Source organism: Daucus carota, chromosome 8 (assembly GCF_001625215.2).
Source record: "Daucus carota subsp. sativus chromosome 8, DH1 v3.0, whole genome shotgun sequence".
Classification (NCBI taxonomy): Eukaryota; Viridiplantae; Streptophyta; class Magnoliopsida; order Apiales; family Apiaceae; genus Daucus; species Daucus carota.
In genome coordinates this window covers 20,668,810-20,688,015 of record NC_030388.2, presented here as the reverse complement: position 1 = coordinate 20,688,015, position 19,206 = coordinate 20,668,810, and the positions used below count along the sequence as shown (strand labels likewise).

General features: G+C 34.1%; 2 protein-coding genes across 3 annotated transcripts; one reads left to right on the top strand and one right to left on the bottom strand.

Annotated features, from left to right (window-relative positions):
- Positions 1 to 2,316: 2,316 nt before the first annotated feature.
- LOC108197246 (protein NRT1/ PTR FAMILY 6.3) lies at positions 2,317 to 6,008 on the top strand. The gene is made up of 5 exons (XM_017364809.2): positions 2,317 to 2,431; positions 2,530 to 2,707; positions 3,043 to 3,082; positions 3,210 to 3,781; positions 5,121 to 6,008. The coding sequence occupies exons 1-5, from the start codon at positions 2,317 to 2,319 to the stop codon at positions 5,995 to 5,997; spliced, it is 1,782 nt and encodes a 593-aa protein (XP_017220298.2). The 3' UTR covers positions 5,998 to 6,008.
- A 141-nt stretch (positions 6,009 to 6,149) lies between these two features.
- Positions 6,150 to 15,337, bottom strand: LOC108197244 (oxysterol-binding protein-related protein 2A). 2 transcript variants are annotated; one of them, XM_017364806.2, is made up of 11 exons: positions 14,719 to 15,337; positions 12,535 to 12,897; positions 11,676 to 11,757; positions 10,247 to 10,680; positions 9,117 to 9,272; positions 8,574 to 8,741; positions 8,343 to 8,483; positions 7,965 to 8,186; positions 7,741 to 7,854; positions 7,079 to 7,268; positions 6,150 to 6,591 (listed from the first exon to the last, which is right to left on the bottom strand). In XM_017364806.2, exons 1-10 carry the CDS (start codon positions 15,097 to 15,099, stop codon positions 7,089 to 7,091), a joined length of 2,241 nt encoding a protein of 746 aa, XP_017220295.1. In that variant the 5' UTR covers positions 15,100 to 15,337; the 3' UTR covers positions 6,150 to 6,591; positions 7,079 to 7,088. The 2 variants fall into 2 exon arrangements, with proteins under 2 accessions (XP_017220295.1, XP_017220296.1); XM_017364807.2 differs by having other exon boundaries at positions 12,535 to 12,894; positions 14,719 to 15,336.
- Positions 15,338 to 19,206: the final 3,869 nt, after the last annotated feature.

Sequence of the window (19,206 nt, the reverse complement as noted above, 5' to 3'; positions counted from 1 at the left end):
TTATTTTTGAAATATCTCAAAAATCTCAAATTTGTACTTTAAAATAGACTGTATATATAATTTCTTAAACTTTCTGTAATAGTATAGTATATATAAATTCTCATTTGAAGTTGAGTAAATTTGTCCAATCAAAAGTTAAAAATGAAAATATATATTAAAATGGTGAAAGTACGTGATAAAACGAAAAGATGCTTTTTTTTTCCGGAAAAAGAAAAAGTGTGCAGCTAGCGGATGGGTCATTTTAAGTTCCTTCTGCTTGCTTATATGATCAGGAAAATGTCATTGGCTTGCATTAATATTACGTTATCTTTAATGGGAGAATAAGAAGGTTCAAATCCTCGCCAAACACATACAAATCGAGCAAGATGTTTATTGTCTATCATAAACGCAAATAGTATTAATGATATCGTGACCTAAATTAGCATCTTCCAAACCTGACATATGAGTATAGGCCAGCCACCTGATTTAGCCTAAATTACAGTTTAGCATAAGTTGCTTAATATTAATACACCAGAGAAACAAACTTTTGTTCAGAAAACTATTGTTGAAGAAAACATATAAAAGCATGAAAAGAAAATTAAATTCTCGAATGCCATGCTGACAAAATTTTAATATTAATATAGTCTATATTAATTATTTAATATATCATTTTTAATAGAAATCCAAAAGTTTGTTGACATATTTGATCAAAAGTCTAACAAAAATATAAAATTTATAAATCATTTTCTACGGAAATCCATAAAAATTGGTGAATAATCTTAACAAAAAGTATTATATACAAAAATCGCTTAAAATCCTACTATTCCGTTTAATAATTTTTTGTAATATTCATCAAATATCACTAATATTAATCACTACGAAGAAATATGATAAAAATCGACCGTCAAAATTGGTTGGGAGAATATGTCTGCTCCATCTTCCAGTGGTTTAGGACATCTCTCTTTCGAGGAGGCAGCAGGGATTCAACCTCCCTTGAGGATAGAGTATTCCAAAGGGAAGTTTTTTTACATCATAATCATATATTATAACTCTTCTTCAGTTTGGGCCGATGCCCGAGCAGTTAATGGGGACAGACTGTAAATTTGTTGGCAATGTGTCTACGCTGGTTAATCCAGCTCGGCCCAACAATTTTTTAATATACCCTGAACCCCATGTCCTTTGTAAATCCCTTATTCTTATTTCCCTGGGATTGTAATTCAATTGGTCAGAGCACCGCCCTGTCAAGGCGGAAGCTGCGTGTTCGAGCCTCGTCGGTTCCGACAGATTCAATTAGTACATCAATGATCTTTCCTTTTTCGTTTCTCCATTCTCATCAAACCAAAAAAATAGGGAAATTTTTGTTAATTAAAATAGTACTGGTTGGTAGTAGAAAGGCATATGTAGATTGGTATAATTGTTGGGAGCACGATAGTCGGTGTTGTAAAATTAAACTGAACAGGTGTTGTGTCCGATTTTATACCGGTCAATTTAGAGGATTTAATGGGATAAAAGAAACTTAAGCGATCATATATGCATGTGGAAAGTTTTATTTTTTTTATACCTATTAAAAGAAGTGGGTCCAAGAGTGTCACCAGAAAAAATAAGGCGGTCAGTTTGGAGGATTTTTAGTGAGATAAAAGAGATTTAAGCGATGATAATGTGATCAGTTTTATTTTTCGTTTATACCTGTTAAAAGAAGTGGGTCCAGGAGTGTCACTAGAAAAATTAAGCCATGTGTATCCATACACGGCTCAGTGATAGATCATTTAATATTGATTATTGGCCGGTCAAAATTGAGGATCCAATGTACAAGCGATCCATCTCAATTTACAAATGTTGCTCGAACATTAATTAATTTAGTCTGAAAAGATATAACTGATCATAAAAGTGGTCGATTTAATTTTGTCTCGACAAGTTATTGGTCGACAGTTATAAACTAGTCACGTCATCAAAACAACATCATCCAACTGAATATAGTTGATCGGTTTTAAATTTAACATTTTTTATTATTAATTTATTTTATCCTTTTCTTATAGCAAACATCTTAAAATTTTAATTTAATATCAATATCTGTTAAATATGGCATATAAATGGAACCAATACTTATTCGGCGTACACAATCTACAGTGAATACAGCCCTTAGCTTTGCTTACAAATAAATCAGAAAAATCGGTTAAAAATTGGCAATTGTTTCGCCTAAATACTTCTTTTCCTCGTATATATTTATAGCCTTGTCCAAGGTGCTAACTTAAACATTAGGTGTTAAATTCTATTAAACAATAGATCACTGAGGCTCCCAGCGTAATGCCATTCATAGAAGAAAGAAACTTAACAAAAATGGCACCAGAAGAATCACAAATGGATACATTTCTCCAAGATGCTTGGGACTACAAAAGCTGTCCTGCTAGCAGATCCACCACTGGAGGCTGGACCGGCGCCGCCTTGATTCTAGGTTTTTTTGAGCTTCTTCTTTCAACCCTGCAGCTATAATAAAATCTTTTTTTAATGTTACAGATTTTACTCTACTTAAATTTCATGATCATCTTTCAGGGGTTGAAACATGTGAAAGACTGACTACAGTGGGCATTGCTGTTAATTTGGTGACTTACTTAACCAGAACCATGCATTTAGGTAATGCTATCTCCGCCAACATTGTCACCAACTTTCTTGGAACCTCCTACATACTCTGTTTGCTCGGCGGGTTTGTTGCTGATACTTTCTTTGGAAGGTATTTCACGCATACATATAAACACATGCACAGATAGTACAATTTGGCTGACATCGAAAAACTAGTGATAATTATATGAAAAATGACACCAGATCTCACAAACTCAGCTGGAAGTAATGCCCAGAATAACAGAGTTGAAAAAAATAACCTCAAATATCAGTTATTAATACCCGATAATCTAGCGTTTTTACTTTTTCGGATCCTCATATTTAGGGCATTAATGATTGATATAGTGATAACGAGGGCCAACACCCTAATTATTTTTGCTATGACTATTTTCAGAATCTTGGTTCCGCCATACATGTACCTCTACTTATTAGATTATCTCTTAATAGGTACCTGAACATTGCAATATTTGCCACAGTCCAAGGAATTGTAAGTACTTTATTTTCTAGCACTAAAAATGTTGCTTGCATGTTTAATCAGTCTTTTGTTTCTTCAAATCAGTAAAGAACTTTTGAGAGAAATTAAAGTTGTTCTGTCTAACATGTCTAACATATAGGGTGTGACAATTTTATCAATCTCAACTATAATCCCTAGCCTTCGCCCAACAAAATGCGAAATTGGTGAACCATCATGTATTGCAGCAAGCGGTATGCAACTGGCAGTCTTATACACAGCCCTATACCTCACTGCACTAGGCACCGGTGGTTTGAAATCAAGTGTTTCGGGGTTTGGCTCAGATCAATTCGATGAGACGGATAAAGAAGAAAGAACCCTGATGACCAATTTCTTCAGCTGGTTCTTTTTCTTTATAAACATCGGATCACTTGCAGCTGTGACCGTATTTGTTTACATCCAAGATAAACTAGGGAGGCCTTGGGGTTATGGATTATGTGCTTGTGCAATAGTCATTGGCCTTTTAGTGTTTTTATCAGGTACTAAAAGATACAGGTTCAAGAAACTCACGGGAAGCCCTCTCACACAGATTGCCTGTGTATGTGTTGGTGCTTGGAGGAAGAGACATATGGAAATACCATTGGATTTGTCGCGTTTACATAACGGTGATGACATCGAAAATGAAGATGGTGAGAAAGAAACCAAGCCCAAGCTACCACATAGCAAGCAGTTCTTGTAAGTGTCAGTTAATTCGTTTCATGCCAAATTACTTTCACTGTCAAAATTTCAACTTTAAGCCATAAATTATAAGGGTTGTTTGGGTAATCATAAAATAAGTGCTTCTTACTTAAAGTAAAGAAGTGAATTAGAAGTTAAGAGTAAGTTAAGACTTATAAGAGATTAAAGTAGTGTTTGAGAAATAAGTAAAAAACCATTAATAATAAGATAGTATTGTCAATTTCTTATAAATACTTCTTGACTTTTGACATAAACAGTACGAATAAGTGTTTTTAACTTATAAATCTTAAAATCAGGCTTATAAGCCCGGCCAAATACCCCATAATTGTAGTGGATGGATATGTGTCTTCTGAAAAGTAATGGAAACTTCATTTAAGTATATTATTACCAAAAGGGGTTTGTCCAGAGTTACTTGTGTACATAGCTAACTCTTCGGCCAGCAATGAAGATAGTTAAGTATTCCGGTAAGTATTAAGTAGGGTTGGTGCCTGACAAGCGGCACTCAACTTATCTGTCCATTCAAAACTACATCAACATTGTAGTGTCGTCCGAATCACGGATTAATAAAAATGATCTGATGTATATACGTTTACAAATATGTCACTCCCATAATAAGTGGACGGCTTACTCAAAGTCTCATCTACTTTTTTACATTTGTTTCTAAAGTTCTCTCTATTCTGTATTTTTCAAAACTTCTGAAAAATAATATTTTTATAATATAAAATTTAACCCATCTACGACTTTCATCCACTTTTTCAATTTGAGTTGGACGTAGCGAACATTGAAACAAATAATTATCCACAATTCTCTCTTTATCATCCTTACATTTTGTTATAAAATCTTATTTTGTAGATGTTGTATGGTCATGATTCTTAATAAGTTGAGGTTTTATTATTTGTCAAGATGTTTTTATGTACCGAGATTTGGCTCAATTTTGTGTAATGGTTCATTAGTAGTTAGCAAATTGAAATTAGTTATTTGTACTAGCCGATTATAACGACTATTTTTACCAGCTTGTTAACTGAGGATTGAGTTAAATATTTTGAATGATATTATTTGATAAATAATTATTTGATTAATTTTTTGTATTTTAACTATGTACGTGTTAATCCTCTAATCAAAGAAACTTCTTTAAGTACATTTTTAATATTAGCTTTTTGAGTGCAACCTGTAACCAACTATCAAACACCAATAATATGATTAACATGGTCAAATAGTCAAACCTCTAACATGCCTCCGACTTCAACTTTTTTTTCCAAACTTGCAACTTCCAACGGGCCTTGAATAGATGTTCGTATTAATATAACTACGGTTCTGATTTCTGAACATATTACAGGTTCTTGGACAGGGCAGCTCTCATTGATAACAAAGATGAAAGTTCTGGTAGCAAAATTCATGTCATGAGTAAATGGTACCTTTCAAGTTTAACAGATGTTGAAGAAGTGAAGCAAGTGATTAAAATGTTACCAATATGGGCAACTACAATCATGTTCTGGACAATTTACGCACAAATGACCACATTTTCAGTGTCACAGGCTACCACCATGAACCGTCAGATCGGAAAATCTTTCGAAATTCCAGCAGCCTCCTTGTCTGCTTTTACTGTTGGTAGCATCCTCATAACTGTCCCGGTCTATGATGCTTTCATCACGCCAGTGGCTCGAAAAATACTAAAGAATCCCCAAGGCGTCACACCATTGCAGCGTATCGGAGTAGGACTTGTTCTATCAATATTAGCAATGGTGGTGGCAGCATTAACTGAAATTAAGAGACTAAATGTTGCTAAATCGCATGATTTAGTTGATGATCCGGCTGCCATTCTTCCCATGAGTGTTTTCTGGTTAATTCCGCAGTTTTTCCTTACTGGATCTGGGGAGGCATTCATGTATACGGGACAGCTTGATTTTTTCCTAAGGGAGTGTCCTAAAGGAATGAAGACTATAAGCACGGGGCTGTTTTTGAGTACACTATCATTAGGGTCTTTCTTGAGCTCCATTTTAGTTACCATAGTTCACATGGTTACTGGAGCTAATAAGCCTTGGCTAGCTAATAATCTTAACCAAGGGAAGCTTTATAACTTCTATTGGTTGCTGGCAATAATGAATGTTTTCAACCTGGGTATATACCTGCTTTGTGCTAAATGGTACAAGTACAACGACCGAAGTCTAACTGAGGGAATTGTAGCGGAAGATACAGAAACTTGCCATGCATGAGGAATTTCATGGCAAGATCATTATCATCTTCTACCCGTTATATTCATTGTGTGTGTGCGCGCGCAATTTATCATAGAAAAAGTGGATACAACTTGCGAAGCTAGTTGTGACCATAGTGCATATGTAAAAATGCAATAGAATCATGGAAGAAATTAGTTCCCAGCATAAAGCTAGAAGATGATCAGCCTATATATATACAATCATTGTAGTAGCATTATACAAGTACGGTGAAACCAAAAAAAGCTTCACTTTTTCTTTTCTTTTCTTTTTCTCTATCTGCAAAGTATTACATTTCAATTACTTCTAGCATGGAAATACAACAGATGATCTAAATAAATGATTAACCGAAGGCTAATAAAATGAAGTCCAGTTAGGAACTATAACAAATCAATAGGCGAAAAGATTGTCAATACCCTAAATATATCACAACAGAAAACTATGACACGAAAATCTTGATACTGATGTAAAATCTCATTTGAATCTACCTTTGTCCGCCTCAGGCCATTATACACCAATGAAACAACATGATGATTGGGGTTGAATATGCAGAGCTACCACTTAATTTGTACTAAAGGGTTTTCTGTACTGCATCAGCTGAAAAATGTGCACAATTGGGTAAGGATACATCCTTAGAAATGCATGTTTATAATGAAACTTTTCTATGGTTTGTATCCCCACAAATCACAATATTACAATTCAATACAACCAAGATAACGCTACAGAACAATTTAATAAATACTAAGACTCCTGAATTGTATTGTGAAATGGACAATTAATACTGGTCTTCTAAAAGTTTTAGTGTAACAGATAACCTCCACATATACCTTCAAAGTTTTATACAAACGTAGTCACATTACTGCATAATTTTTTATACTCTTTTAAATGCAATGTTGGTGCCTTAAGGGGTAGTAAACAGTTAGAGTCTGTACTTGACAACTGCAAAAATTAGCTGGCACAAAAAGTATATAATTTGCACAATTTCAGTGACTGGCTCAATGTAAAATTAAACTGTAGGGCTAGCAGTTAGCTACTCCGAACACTCAAATTGATCATTAAGTTTGAAAAGTAACAGAGAAGTTACCTCTTCGAAATCAGGACACCTTATTCGAACTAACCGCAGCATCGCTGAACTTGCCGAATATATCTGGGCATTCATTCCATTTACCCATCTCCCGTGCTTCCCAGTAACCACCAGCATAGTGAAAGGAGGAATCCTCACTTTCTCTTCTGAACCACCTGGGTTTCCAGCCATTTTCTTGTATTTTTCTTGACTGCAACATAACAGAAACAAGGGAAAAAATTTTGGTAACAATCCTTGACTGTAGCATAACAGAAACTAGTTAAATTTACTAGAAAAACAGAATTTAGAAACATGATCCGTACATATACTGATAAACTACTAAAAACAGGTCCAGTATACAAGTATGGACAAGTACTATTATGGATGCTCAAGAACACAATCTGGAGAATGGATGCTAAATACTAACTAGTCGGTATATTCTAAATAACTAATATCTTCCTAAGATTCAAAGCCCTCAGAGAAATTAAACCTATAAATTTGAATGCACTACAATATTTCTGTGGGCAACGAGTGATTTAACTAAATATAAAAACTCGTATACTACTATTTTAGAAGTACATTTAAATGCCTACTGCGGCTAATATAATTGCAATTATAGTTTGAGTTTCATCTGAGGATCAGAGATCCTAATTTACAGAAAAAAAAAAAGCTTTATTACATACCATCCTCTGTCGTGTTTCCAACCTTAGCTTCTCTTCATTTGCCTTGTCATACTCACCATTCTCCAGATGTCGTTGATCTGGTCTCAGTCTTGAATCCGTACAGGGAAGCATCTCCTATATCCGTGATCAAATACCCGGGATCAGACAAAGCTAAAAAAGACATTGGATATATAAGAGGAAAGAGAAGATGCATATGAAATCATTGTTCAATATGTCATCTCTACCTGTAGTCCGGGTGTTAACTCATTTAGTGTAATCGCGAATGGCGTCAAGTTGTACCGAGTAAGATTAGGAGGTGTTTCATTCCTCTTCCATAGCAAAGATGCATCAGAAAAATCTTTCGTCTTGATACTCCCGTCTCCTTTTGTATAATACATGCTGTCATCCCACTTGCCGAAAAGTGAAGCAACTTTTTTTCCAGAAACATCTTCAACAGACCCATTAACCTGTAGATGAGGTAAAAAAATTAAAATTGCAGGAGCATTTAAAAATGTGATGGTATATTTCCATCAGAAGCTATTTAGTTTACTGACTTCAAGCACCTAAGGTTTTTGTAAAAAGGATGTCAGAAGGAAATAACAAATGGAAAATATTTTATGTACCTGACGAGGATTTCGATCGAGAATAGATTGCTCTTTGAACTTGAGTTTGCATGAATACTGGCGATTACCACTAATTTGCATTGTTCCATGGTGGTCACAATATAACTTCCCCAGGATAAGATTATAAATGGTAGTTGTAACCTGAGAAATCATACTACATTTAAGATTATTTTCAACTATAAAATTAAAATGAAATCGGAAAAAAGAGCAACTAGAGCAGAGAATCCAAACCTTGCTCCATTGAAATATCTCACCATCATCGAACTCTAAAGTAAGCGTTCCTTCAGGATCAAGCTGAATTGATCTTCCCCAGAATTTTGATCTAAGGTTGCTGTCCCCCCAAAATTTCCACCCTTTACCCTCAGAGTGGCAGGCGATGATGGTTGGATGATGACTTACCTGTTTCAAGTAATCAAAACATATTACAGTAAGAAATAACAAGAGTAGTACAGAAAAAATTCACTAAATCAGTCTGCATGCTGCAAATGTGTTACGTAAGATTTTCTTTCTCAACTTGTCTACAATCCATTCGGGCATTTAATCTAGCATGCAATAATCTGTGCTAAAAACAAGCAAGTAGATATGAGTGCCTCTGCTTCAGGTGTGATAATCCTTCAAGGAAGCCAACCCCATTTTCTATTCAAATTAAAAAATAAACAAGATCGAGCACAAATGTGCTTCATGAAAATCATCCTCCAGTATTTCTTTATTGTATAATAAAATTGAAGAGGGATGGAAGGCTACAGTTTTTGTGCTTTCTTGTCTCATAAATACCTTTTCGGAGAAAAATCTCAGTCCTTTATCAGGATAGTCTGCTTCATAAGTTTCCCCTAACATAGGATTGAAGGGTTTACAATGCCGGCCATCTGATGACGCATATCCCGAAACGGCAAAAGCAGCAACATTCAGTATTCTAAGGAGACTGTTGCCCTAAAAGCATAATAAAGATAGATCAGACATTGTGAAAAATAATAAATGAGTCAAACACATAACACATGTTTAAGAACAATATTTGTTACATTATTTATCACAATAAATATATCAGATAAGGAAAAAGGTTAATATGTTTCAGTCTGAAAGATAACAACTGAGAAGGACCAGTGTCTTTAACGGTTATACTTTTCGCAGAAACCAGTCATCGATATGTCAGATGTGGCAATAGTTCATCAATGGTGACAAGTACACATGTACAGAAAATATATGGGATTCACTATCCAATGCAACAATGTCTGACTAATATACCACAAAAGTAACTAAAGACCATATATGCTTTGGAGGAGAGGGAGATGAATTACAATAGGTTTTTTATCTTCCTAAAGCTGCATCCTCTATAGCCTTAACTTAAATTCTGTTGATTATCTTTATGTACCTTGATTTCAATTTACCCTAAGCAAATCATATACATCAAACAACTAACGAATTGAATTCACCTCAAGACTACTTATAAATGGAGTCAAGGAGATCAGATGCATCACATGGACTTCAAATGTGAGAAAAAAGCCACATCATAAAGCCTTTCTAAATACCATATCATAAGGCCTTTCTAAACTTAACATATCCTTACTTTAGAAGTTCTGAAATAGCAAGGCAAAAATGAACCTAGAAACATATCACTGATGGGGCATTCAATGATATATGTCAGCAAAATTTGTTTCAGTTATCATTAATTTTTACATATTCATAGAGGTTGCTAACACCAGGAAGTGGTGCACGTTGTAGTTATTTACTACAGGATAACTGGTAGTTATTTACTACAGGATAACTGAGAGGCAATATAAGGATGATACTAGTGGACGGAGTACGAAATTCTGAAGGTAGTACTGATATCTTACATTAGGAAGATACAAATGCATAAGAAACTTGATTGAACAAGACACAACAAGTAGGAAAGTAAAGGATTGTACCTCTTTCCCATGCTCATACGCCCGATCTAAAAGGTATGAATACTCCAATTCCTCAAAGCATTTTTGGAGAGAAGAAATAGGTTCATTAAAATATACAGGCAGGCAAACACGACTAAGATCCTTTCCCACCATATCCTTGATCATAGACCAAAGACTAACTCCTTTCTCCTTTTCAACTGGATCTGGTAGCTTTTTTCTCCTCTCAATGTGAGGATATCTAGAGGCGCCAGTATCTTTTTTATTTTTCATCTTGTGGGTATCATTAATTTGACTTTCATTTTTGCCACTGTTCGTCGTGTGACTGATAGAGCCAGAACTAGTGGTCGATTCAAGAAAATTTTCCTTGCTATCAAAAAAGTATGCTTCCTCTTCATCTGACACTTCATCAAGTTCTTGTTTCTCAACATCATCTGAGGATTCAGTTGTGCTGTATTCTGCATGCCAAAGTCATATACCTCAACAGTAAGAATTTATACTACAAACCAGTCCATATCCTTATCATTCAACTTAACTAGAAGAGATTCAATGCAAATGACTAGAATGTGTTGGATGTTTTTGGAGGTACGACATGGTATATTTTGTGTAACTGGACTGTTTAAATGTAATAATATGTAAATAGGATGCAAATTACCCCGGATAAATTTGACTGTACTTGGGTAATATTCACATAAACCGGTATCTTGTGAGTGGAGGGAGAGGATACTAATGGTACAGACAGAATATGTTACTACTTAATTAAGAGTAATCTTATTGAAATAAATTGATACATGCTGCCGTTAGGAAACTAAATGTGATGTAACAGGATTTGGGAAGACCAATGGCCTTATTGTCTAGTTTGAATCTTCCATGTGCTGATAAGAGACATAAGCTTAGAGACAAGGTGGTGGAAGAAAGTTAAAGGAATGTTACCTAGAACTTTACCTATCAGAAAGGAAAGCATCATAACTCTAAATCAATATCAAGTTAATAATATTTTTAGCCATAGATGCACTTCAGTCTAAGAATTTAATCTACCCCCTAGATCCAATAAGACAGGGACTATTTAAAATGAAAGGTAAAATAAATTTATAAACCTATAATGACTTAACCATCAGCTACATAGCAATAAAAGAGTATTTCAGGGGTCCTAGATTTGACAACTAGAAACTTTTTAGTCAATGTTTAATAAATGCATGGTATCACAGTGACTACAAATTTATGACATATAGATGTTGACAGTGAAGGTAATGTGGACGGATAAATAAATTGGGGATCTAAGATGTAAGATTTATTGGGAGCATTAGCAGTCATCAGAAAATGCTAACAAAATTGACCAGATAAAAGTTGGCAGATACTGCATTCAAGTTTATGCTAGGCTTTTCCCCCATTTCTTCTCTTGCCCTGTGTGTGCGTGTGTGTGTGTGTTTCTATAACACACCTATTTACTTACCACGCCCTACTCCATAGTCATGCTTTGGTAGGTGATATTCACCATCCTGAATACCGGAGGTTTCAGCTTCAAAATTGGCCGCCTGACATGCAAAACATAGATGCTTAGCAATGGGTGAACAAAGAATCTTGCATTTAGGAAACAACTTAACAATTTCAAGGATGTAGTTCATTAGTATAAGCAAAAGCAAATGGATGATGAAGGGTAGATACTCTCTTCATATATACTGCATGCATGCTGATAATGATATATGAAATTGTATAAAGAAAGAACTGACTAGTTTGACAAGGTGCATGTAGAACTTGAAGCAGATATCAGTGTAATGTTTTTGAAACTGAAGTAAGCCTTTAGCCAAAACATAATTTTATCATCTAATCTAGCATTCTTTTTAATTTAAGCTAGAGTTGTTGAGATTTCAAATTTCTTCTTTTTTATAATTAAAATGGCATTGTCGTTTTTTTGGGGCCTTCCTCTGACACCTTAAGGTTTTAAATGAGCTTGTTAAAACATAATATCAGAAAGCTCGATTTAGGAGGGGACTCTTGGGGCCTTCCTTTGACACCTTAAGGTTTTAGATGAGTTAACATTTTTTAACATGTATGGAGAAATTAAGAGATCCAAGCTGTTATTAGCTCATAAACAACACAGAATAGTTATGGCTTGATAACAAAAAAGAATGTTGGATTACAAATAGCATTTACATTCCATATGATGTACTTTGTTTGGAAGTCTACTAAATAAATAATAAGATAAGACTATAATCTTTAGCAGTTACATTCCATATGATGCACCTAAAAAAAAAACATATGATACAACTTTGTAAATTAGTATCTATAATTTCTGCTTTACGAAAACTTACCTCCAACTGTCTTAATGTGTCGAGCAAATTGGAGCGCTCTTCACAAAGAACTTTAACTTGTCCTTCTATCTCTGAAAATTCTGAGAGCATAATCTGCTCACAGTCCTTCACAAGTGTCTCACTGATCCCATCCTCAAGCAACCGTTTCTTAAGCCTTGCTGTGGATATAGATATGTCATTTGGTACCAGAGAGAAATTTTCATTTAATGGTCTCAGTGAAAAAAGACTTTTAGTTGAAAATAAAGCTTTTATCCAATCCACCCTCTCCTTCCTGGAATGTGTCCTCAGGTGAAGGGTCTTAGTAGCAGTAAAAATGTAGAACCTTCTATTGTCCGACTTACTCTCTCTAAATGAAGAGATCTGCTAAGAAAATTGAAGAAAAGGATCTCATAAGCAAACTACAAAAGCCAGCACATTTTATGTAATCCTTAGATGTTCGGTATGATTTAATACAAATTTCAAAATAATAAAACGCATCAAGAAATAACGGAAAACCCCATTTAAGGCTGACAAATAGATATGTACAAATGTTAAAACTTTTTTTAAAAGCTACATGTTAGAGAGACAGCATATAAATCAGAAATTATATTTGCAATATTAAAAAGAAAAAAAATAAACCAGAACTATGGTTAGGTCCGGCCACCATCCGAAAGTCTGGGACATTCATAATATTATTTTAAAATATATTTAAAATTTTAAAAAACTATGTAAATTTTTTTCCGTCCACCCACAACCAACCTATACATTAAAAAAATCTGGTCTTCAAAAAATATAAATTCGACTATGAACTTATAGTCTTGTAAAAATATGTGATATATGTATTGATGATCTTATCGAAAATATAAATTCAGATAGTTTTATAATTTTTAAACAAATGAACATTATTGGTTATAAATTCATTAGAGTACACAAGTTGGTGAAAATATCCCAGACCTTCAACTATACCTCCCAAGTCCCTTCTACCATAGACAAAAAAGTTGACACCTTACCAATGACTTAAAAAGTTCAAAGCATAAGTCTGAAAAGTCCATATGAACAGTCCATATGCGGCATATCACTATTAATTAAGTCACCTAGGAACTGCGAATAGCCCAAATGAATCCAAACCCACAGGCCACAGCCAGGAAAATGTTATAAAATAGACAACATGACCAAACCCAAAATCTATCTTCGATGTTTCGAAGGCAAAGAGATATGTTTGGTGACTCTTTTGTTAGCAGAAAATACTCAGTTACTCAAGAATAAACCCCAAAACAGTCCAACGTTTGTTCTGTTGCTCAAGGGTTCAGTTCATAGACATATACCTGTGCCAGATAGAACTTGCCAGGCAAAGACTAAAAAAAATACAGTGTTCAAGGAAAAAAATTGTGGTTTTTTCATTTCCAGGTCTCTGAAAACAAGAACATTAGCAAAAACACAATTCCTGATCCAAAAAAAAAAAAAAACAGGTCACAGAAAGATATAATTTGATTATATTGTAAAACCGAAAGAAAAAACAAAGAAACCTAAACCATCTAAAGAGCCAGGCACCAACATATTTCATTGGCCACATTTTCACCTGTTGATGTCACCCACTGGCCACTGGCCAGTAGCCACTGTAAAACAACAGCTTGTTTATACACCTTTACAGGCTAATTACCCCTTAAACAAGCAATGTGGGCATTATTATAATTCTAAACAGTAGAGTAAAACAAAATTTACATACACGTTCCTGAAGAAACCAGTGGTTAATAGCTAGTGGAGTCCCAAGCTCAGATATCTAGAAATCAAACTTACAAATTACTCATAAGTAGTCCTTTTCATGATTCAAGTGGTACTTGAATATGTTCATTAGGTACATTTCTCATAGTGCCAAACACAAACGCAGACAATAAACTGAGCGTGTATGTTTGTCAGTCCGTTCACAACAAACTCTAGTTACAACCAACTAATTTTTCGAGCATTTTTATTATTCCACCGAAATTTTTTAAATGTGATTCTTAATTTTCACCACAAACACGGAAAAAATATTAGCCATATCTATAGGAATAGTTGGCAAATATCAATCATAAATTTATCGATATTAAAAATACATTGTGTATATGTGAAAATATTTTTTCTTTAATTAATAAGACATTGTCTTGTTTCGAGACGAGGTTCGAACCATTGACATCCCGTAAAATTAGCGAGATTCTGCAATATTACCTTGAGATGGACAATTCCAGGGGGTTTAGTCTGAACTTTACTTCCACCGGAGGTGCTGTTAAGACGCGACAAGCGGCCGGAAGAAGCGTCACCTATGATCCTGACATCTTCGCCGGAAGTTAAAACATTGCGATTCTCGACACGAAGCTTCGAGTACGAGATGACACCGTTGCGGAGAATGAACCAGCGAGATCTCCAGCCTTTACCGTAATTAGTCCACTTATACAGCACTCCAGCGAAGCAGCTGGCCGACTCAGATCCGGCATTGGCGTCGGAGAGATGGCGTGGCACGTCGGAGAGTGTGAGGTCCGGCGAGTGATCTCCGATCGGGGAATCGTCGAGCGGGATGCAGCAGAGAGGGTGCATTTGCTTTACACGCATTGCTGTGGGTTTGGATTGCTCAAATTGATTCTAGTAAGTTGATGAGATCGGTGTGTATATTGAAATGTTTACGCATTAGGAGAGAAAGAGAGTTTTAGCGAATTTGTGTAAATGTGTGTGTAATCAACAGACTTGTACCGCCATTTCAACTTGGGAGAGAGAGGAGAGGAGAAATGACGACGAGAGAGGAGAGAGGAGAAATGACGACGAGAGAGAAGAGAATAAAATACAGTGCCGGTTGTTGTATTTATAAGGAATTTTGAAGAAAAAAACTACTACAATATATTTTGTCAAAAAAAGTAGTTGGGAATGCCCCAAAGTATAAATTACTCTCACAGTCCTTTTTTAGTTCGTTACATTTGATTTTTATGTCGAACAAATTGATTAAAGTTTAACTGAAATTTATTAATATTTTATTAATTGAAAAAAAGAAAAAAAATATGTCATCGGAAATAATTTTTGATCTACTTTAAGATGTAGTTATCAGTTTTTTAAAATAATGAAAGAGTACTTATAACCTTTGGTCAAAACTTAATTAATTTGACCAATAAAAATAGAAATATAAAAATTAAAAAGGGACGGAGGAAATAATAATTTTAATTATTGTTTATAAGTTCAAGTAGATTCAATTGAATTGAATCATACACTTAGTACTTAAATCCATGAAGCTACTAGCAAGTACTTTATATATAATTCATTTTAGCTGATTTTTGACTTTTTAACACGTATATTGAAATGTGAAAAAATAATCTCTACACTTAATAAAAAAATTCAATTCTTATATCAAATAAAAATTCAGATTCTAAACTTTTATTTGATATAAATTTTATAAAGAATAATTATGTTTATATATACTTTTTTTAACACCTTACAATACATGTAAAAAATTCAAAAACAATTAAATGAAACGGAGATAGTAATAAAAAACAGTTGCTGATATATGTGTACCATTATCATATGTAGACATATCATATATTTAGTGAAAATAATGTTTGGTTACTGGCTCAACAAATATACAAGACTATACGAAGGATAACTAAATTTGTTGCTAATAGTTTTAATGGAGGATTGTTTTTTTTACATAATATTTATACACACTGCCACAACATTATAGCTAATAGGTGAGGTGGGTTAGAGATAGGGGAGAGCGGGTGCGGTTTCGATGCGGTTTTTGGATAAAACCGCACCCGGAACCGCATGCCCTCGGTTTTAAAAATAAAAAACCGCAACCGCAACCTCATTGTCGGTTTCGGTTTCGGTTTCAAAACCTCGGATTCGGTTTTTGTCGGTTCGGTTTCGATTAAAAAACCGCATCAAAGAAAAAGAAACATTATACATAAAATTTAAATAAAAATGACAGTATTTAAAATTAGATTACTTTTTAAAAGGTGTGAAAATCAACCAAAAATATGCAGATGCCAGTAGATGTGCATGAAAATAACTGTGAAGTAATAAGAATGGTAATATATCTGCAGTTTAAAGATACAAGCAAGGCATCTTTTGACAAGAAACAAAATGTGATTTTATTGGTCAGACTCAAAGGATCCAGAGCTATAATGCAGGATTTTTTTTAACATGCAATCCAGTAGGTGTGCATCAGAGTTCAGAGTTCAGGACTACATGATTAACATTAATTTGCAAGACTTGGTAATTTATTCAGAAGCATAAAGCCATGGAAAATGAAACCAAAAGGCTAAAATGAGTTCTTTTTTTATGAAACATGAAATTTAAATGGAACATCTCAACATCTGCAAGTTCTCAACATTTTTATATGGATCCACATGTGTTTATAGCAAGAAAATACAGATATTTTGATATAAATTCTAAAAATCGGATCGGTTCGGTTTTTCCCGGATCGGTTCCTAGCTATAACCGGAACCGAATAATCGGTTTCGGGTTCGATTTTTAAAATTTCGGTTTCGGTTCAGTTTTTTGCTCACCCCTAGTTAGAGATGCTCTTACACTTTTCTCAGCCTTACATAAGATTATATGAATGAAAACTTACTTTTTTAACAAACCAAAATTAGGGGTGTGCATTTGGTTAACTTAAACTGAAATTGAAACCGAAATTTTTTTCGGCTAACCGAAACCGAAATTCGACAAAAACCTCCACTGAATATTGAACCGAATTAATTTCGGTTTTATAACCGAACTGAAATTTAAATTTTGGTTACCGTCGAAAACCAAAATTTTTAACCGAAATTTTCAAAAAAAAAATTAAAAAGTTATAACTGGAGTACGCACAGATCTGAAATACACATGACACAAGTATGAAATCTCCCAATTGGCAGTGACACGCAAAGAAACAATAACCAGAAATCGATTCAAAATTAAAGATATAAAACTGAATCGATTCAAGGATGTTTAACGGAAGGCTGGATCACTAGATGAGTGGACGTGTTTAGGTTTTCTTTGAGGCTTTGAGCAGCTCAGAGTCTCCCCTAGCATGACGCAGACTAATTGGTATTTTTGTAGTTAATGAACTGGTGTCTAATCAGGTATTTAGGAAAAGATACATGCTTATAAAGTTAGAATATTTATATTATTGATTATAATAGTATTTTCTAATAAATTATATAAAAAAATCGGTTAATCGGTTAATCGAAGTTTAAAAACTGAAAAATCGAAAAATCAAAATTTAGCTACAGAAAACCAAACTGATATTTAAATTTCGATTCGGTTTTCGGTTAACCGAACCGAATGCACACTCCTAACCAAAATTCAAAATAATTTAGCTTCAAATATAGTTCAAAATTGGAATTTAAGTTATTGTTTATTCTATGAGAATCTGAAATTGGGAGCATTTGGAGACTAGTTGGAACTTGGACCGACTGAACAAAGTATTTAAAAACAAATCGAGCCGCGGTCTGAATATGTGTCAGCCATACACCAAAACACTGCCTTCAACTGCACACAACAGTACCGCCTGGTCATTGTAATCCAAGCTTTACGTCCAGTACCAGTAAAGAAAACCAGTTACTCCCCGCGGCCCCCGCAATCAATATACTTATATAAGAGAGAAGCGAGGGACGTGTAGGTGGCGCCTTTCACATCGCTCCGTTCTATTTTTCTAATTTTCCGGAATTTTTGAATGAAAAATATCAAAAAATTAGTTTTATCTTTTTTAATTTTGGATATATTAGAAGCAAGTTTCAGAATCTGATTTTCTTTCAAATTTTTTATGGAATATAGTAGTTTGCAAGTTTCAGAATATAATTTTCTTTCAGATTATTTATGGAATATAGTAGCTTGAAAGTTTTAATCTGATTTTGTTTTTATATAAAGGAGAAGCGAGAGACATGTAGGTGGCGCCTCTCACATCGCTCCGTTCTATTTTTCTAATTTACTGGAATTTTCGGATGGAAAATTATCAAAAATTAGAACTACTTTTTTTAGTTTCAGATATATTAAAATATGATTTTGTTTCAGATTATTTATGAAATATGACAGCTTGAAAGTTTTAATCTGATTTTGTTTCAGATTATTTAATTATGGGAAAGAGTAGCACACAAGTCTTTCTGCACCTATAAATACCCTTATAGGTTGTAGGGTTTTGGATCATCTAACCACAAACTACTCTCTCTCAGTACCACAACCCTACCTCTCTCTGGTGATAGTTCTTTTGCTCGATTTCTAACTCGGTGGTGCCGTTCTTCTGCAACGATAAGTGAAGGTTGTTTATACGGTATTATAAAAATAAAAGTTGTTGCATGGGAGACTACAAATCCAGACACGGGAGAAAAATATAGTCTTGACATGATATTGATGGATGATATCAATAAATTAACTATTAGTGATGTATATTTGTTGGTTATTCTTTTATAATTTTTGCTTTGTTCATCGGACATGTTTGTTTTTGTTAATTTTTATATGATTTACTTTGTACACAGGAAAATATTATTCATGCATTATCTGTTTGCTCCGTCCAAGAAACTTTTAAGTGAAGATTGTTCATACAGTATTATTGTTACAAGCAAAGGTAGTTATAGACCGCTATCTCACGGATTTAAGTTAGATGTTTTTGTACACAATCAATCCAAAAAAAATAGAGGAAGGTGACAATGTAAGAACATAATTACTTTTTAACAAAAACACAAATAAAATAAA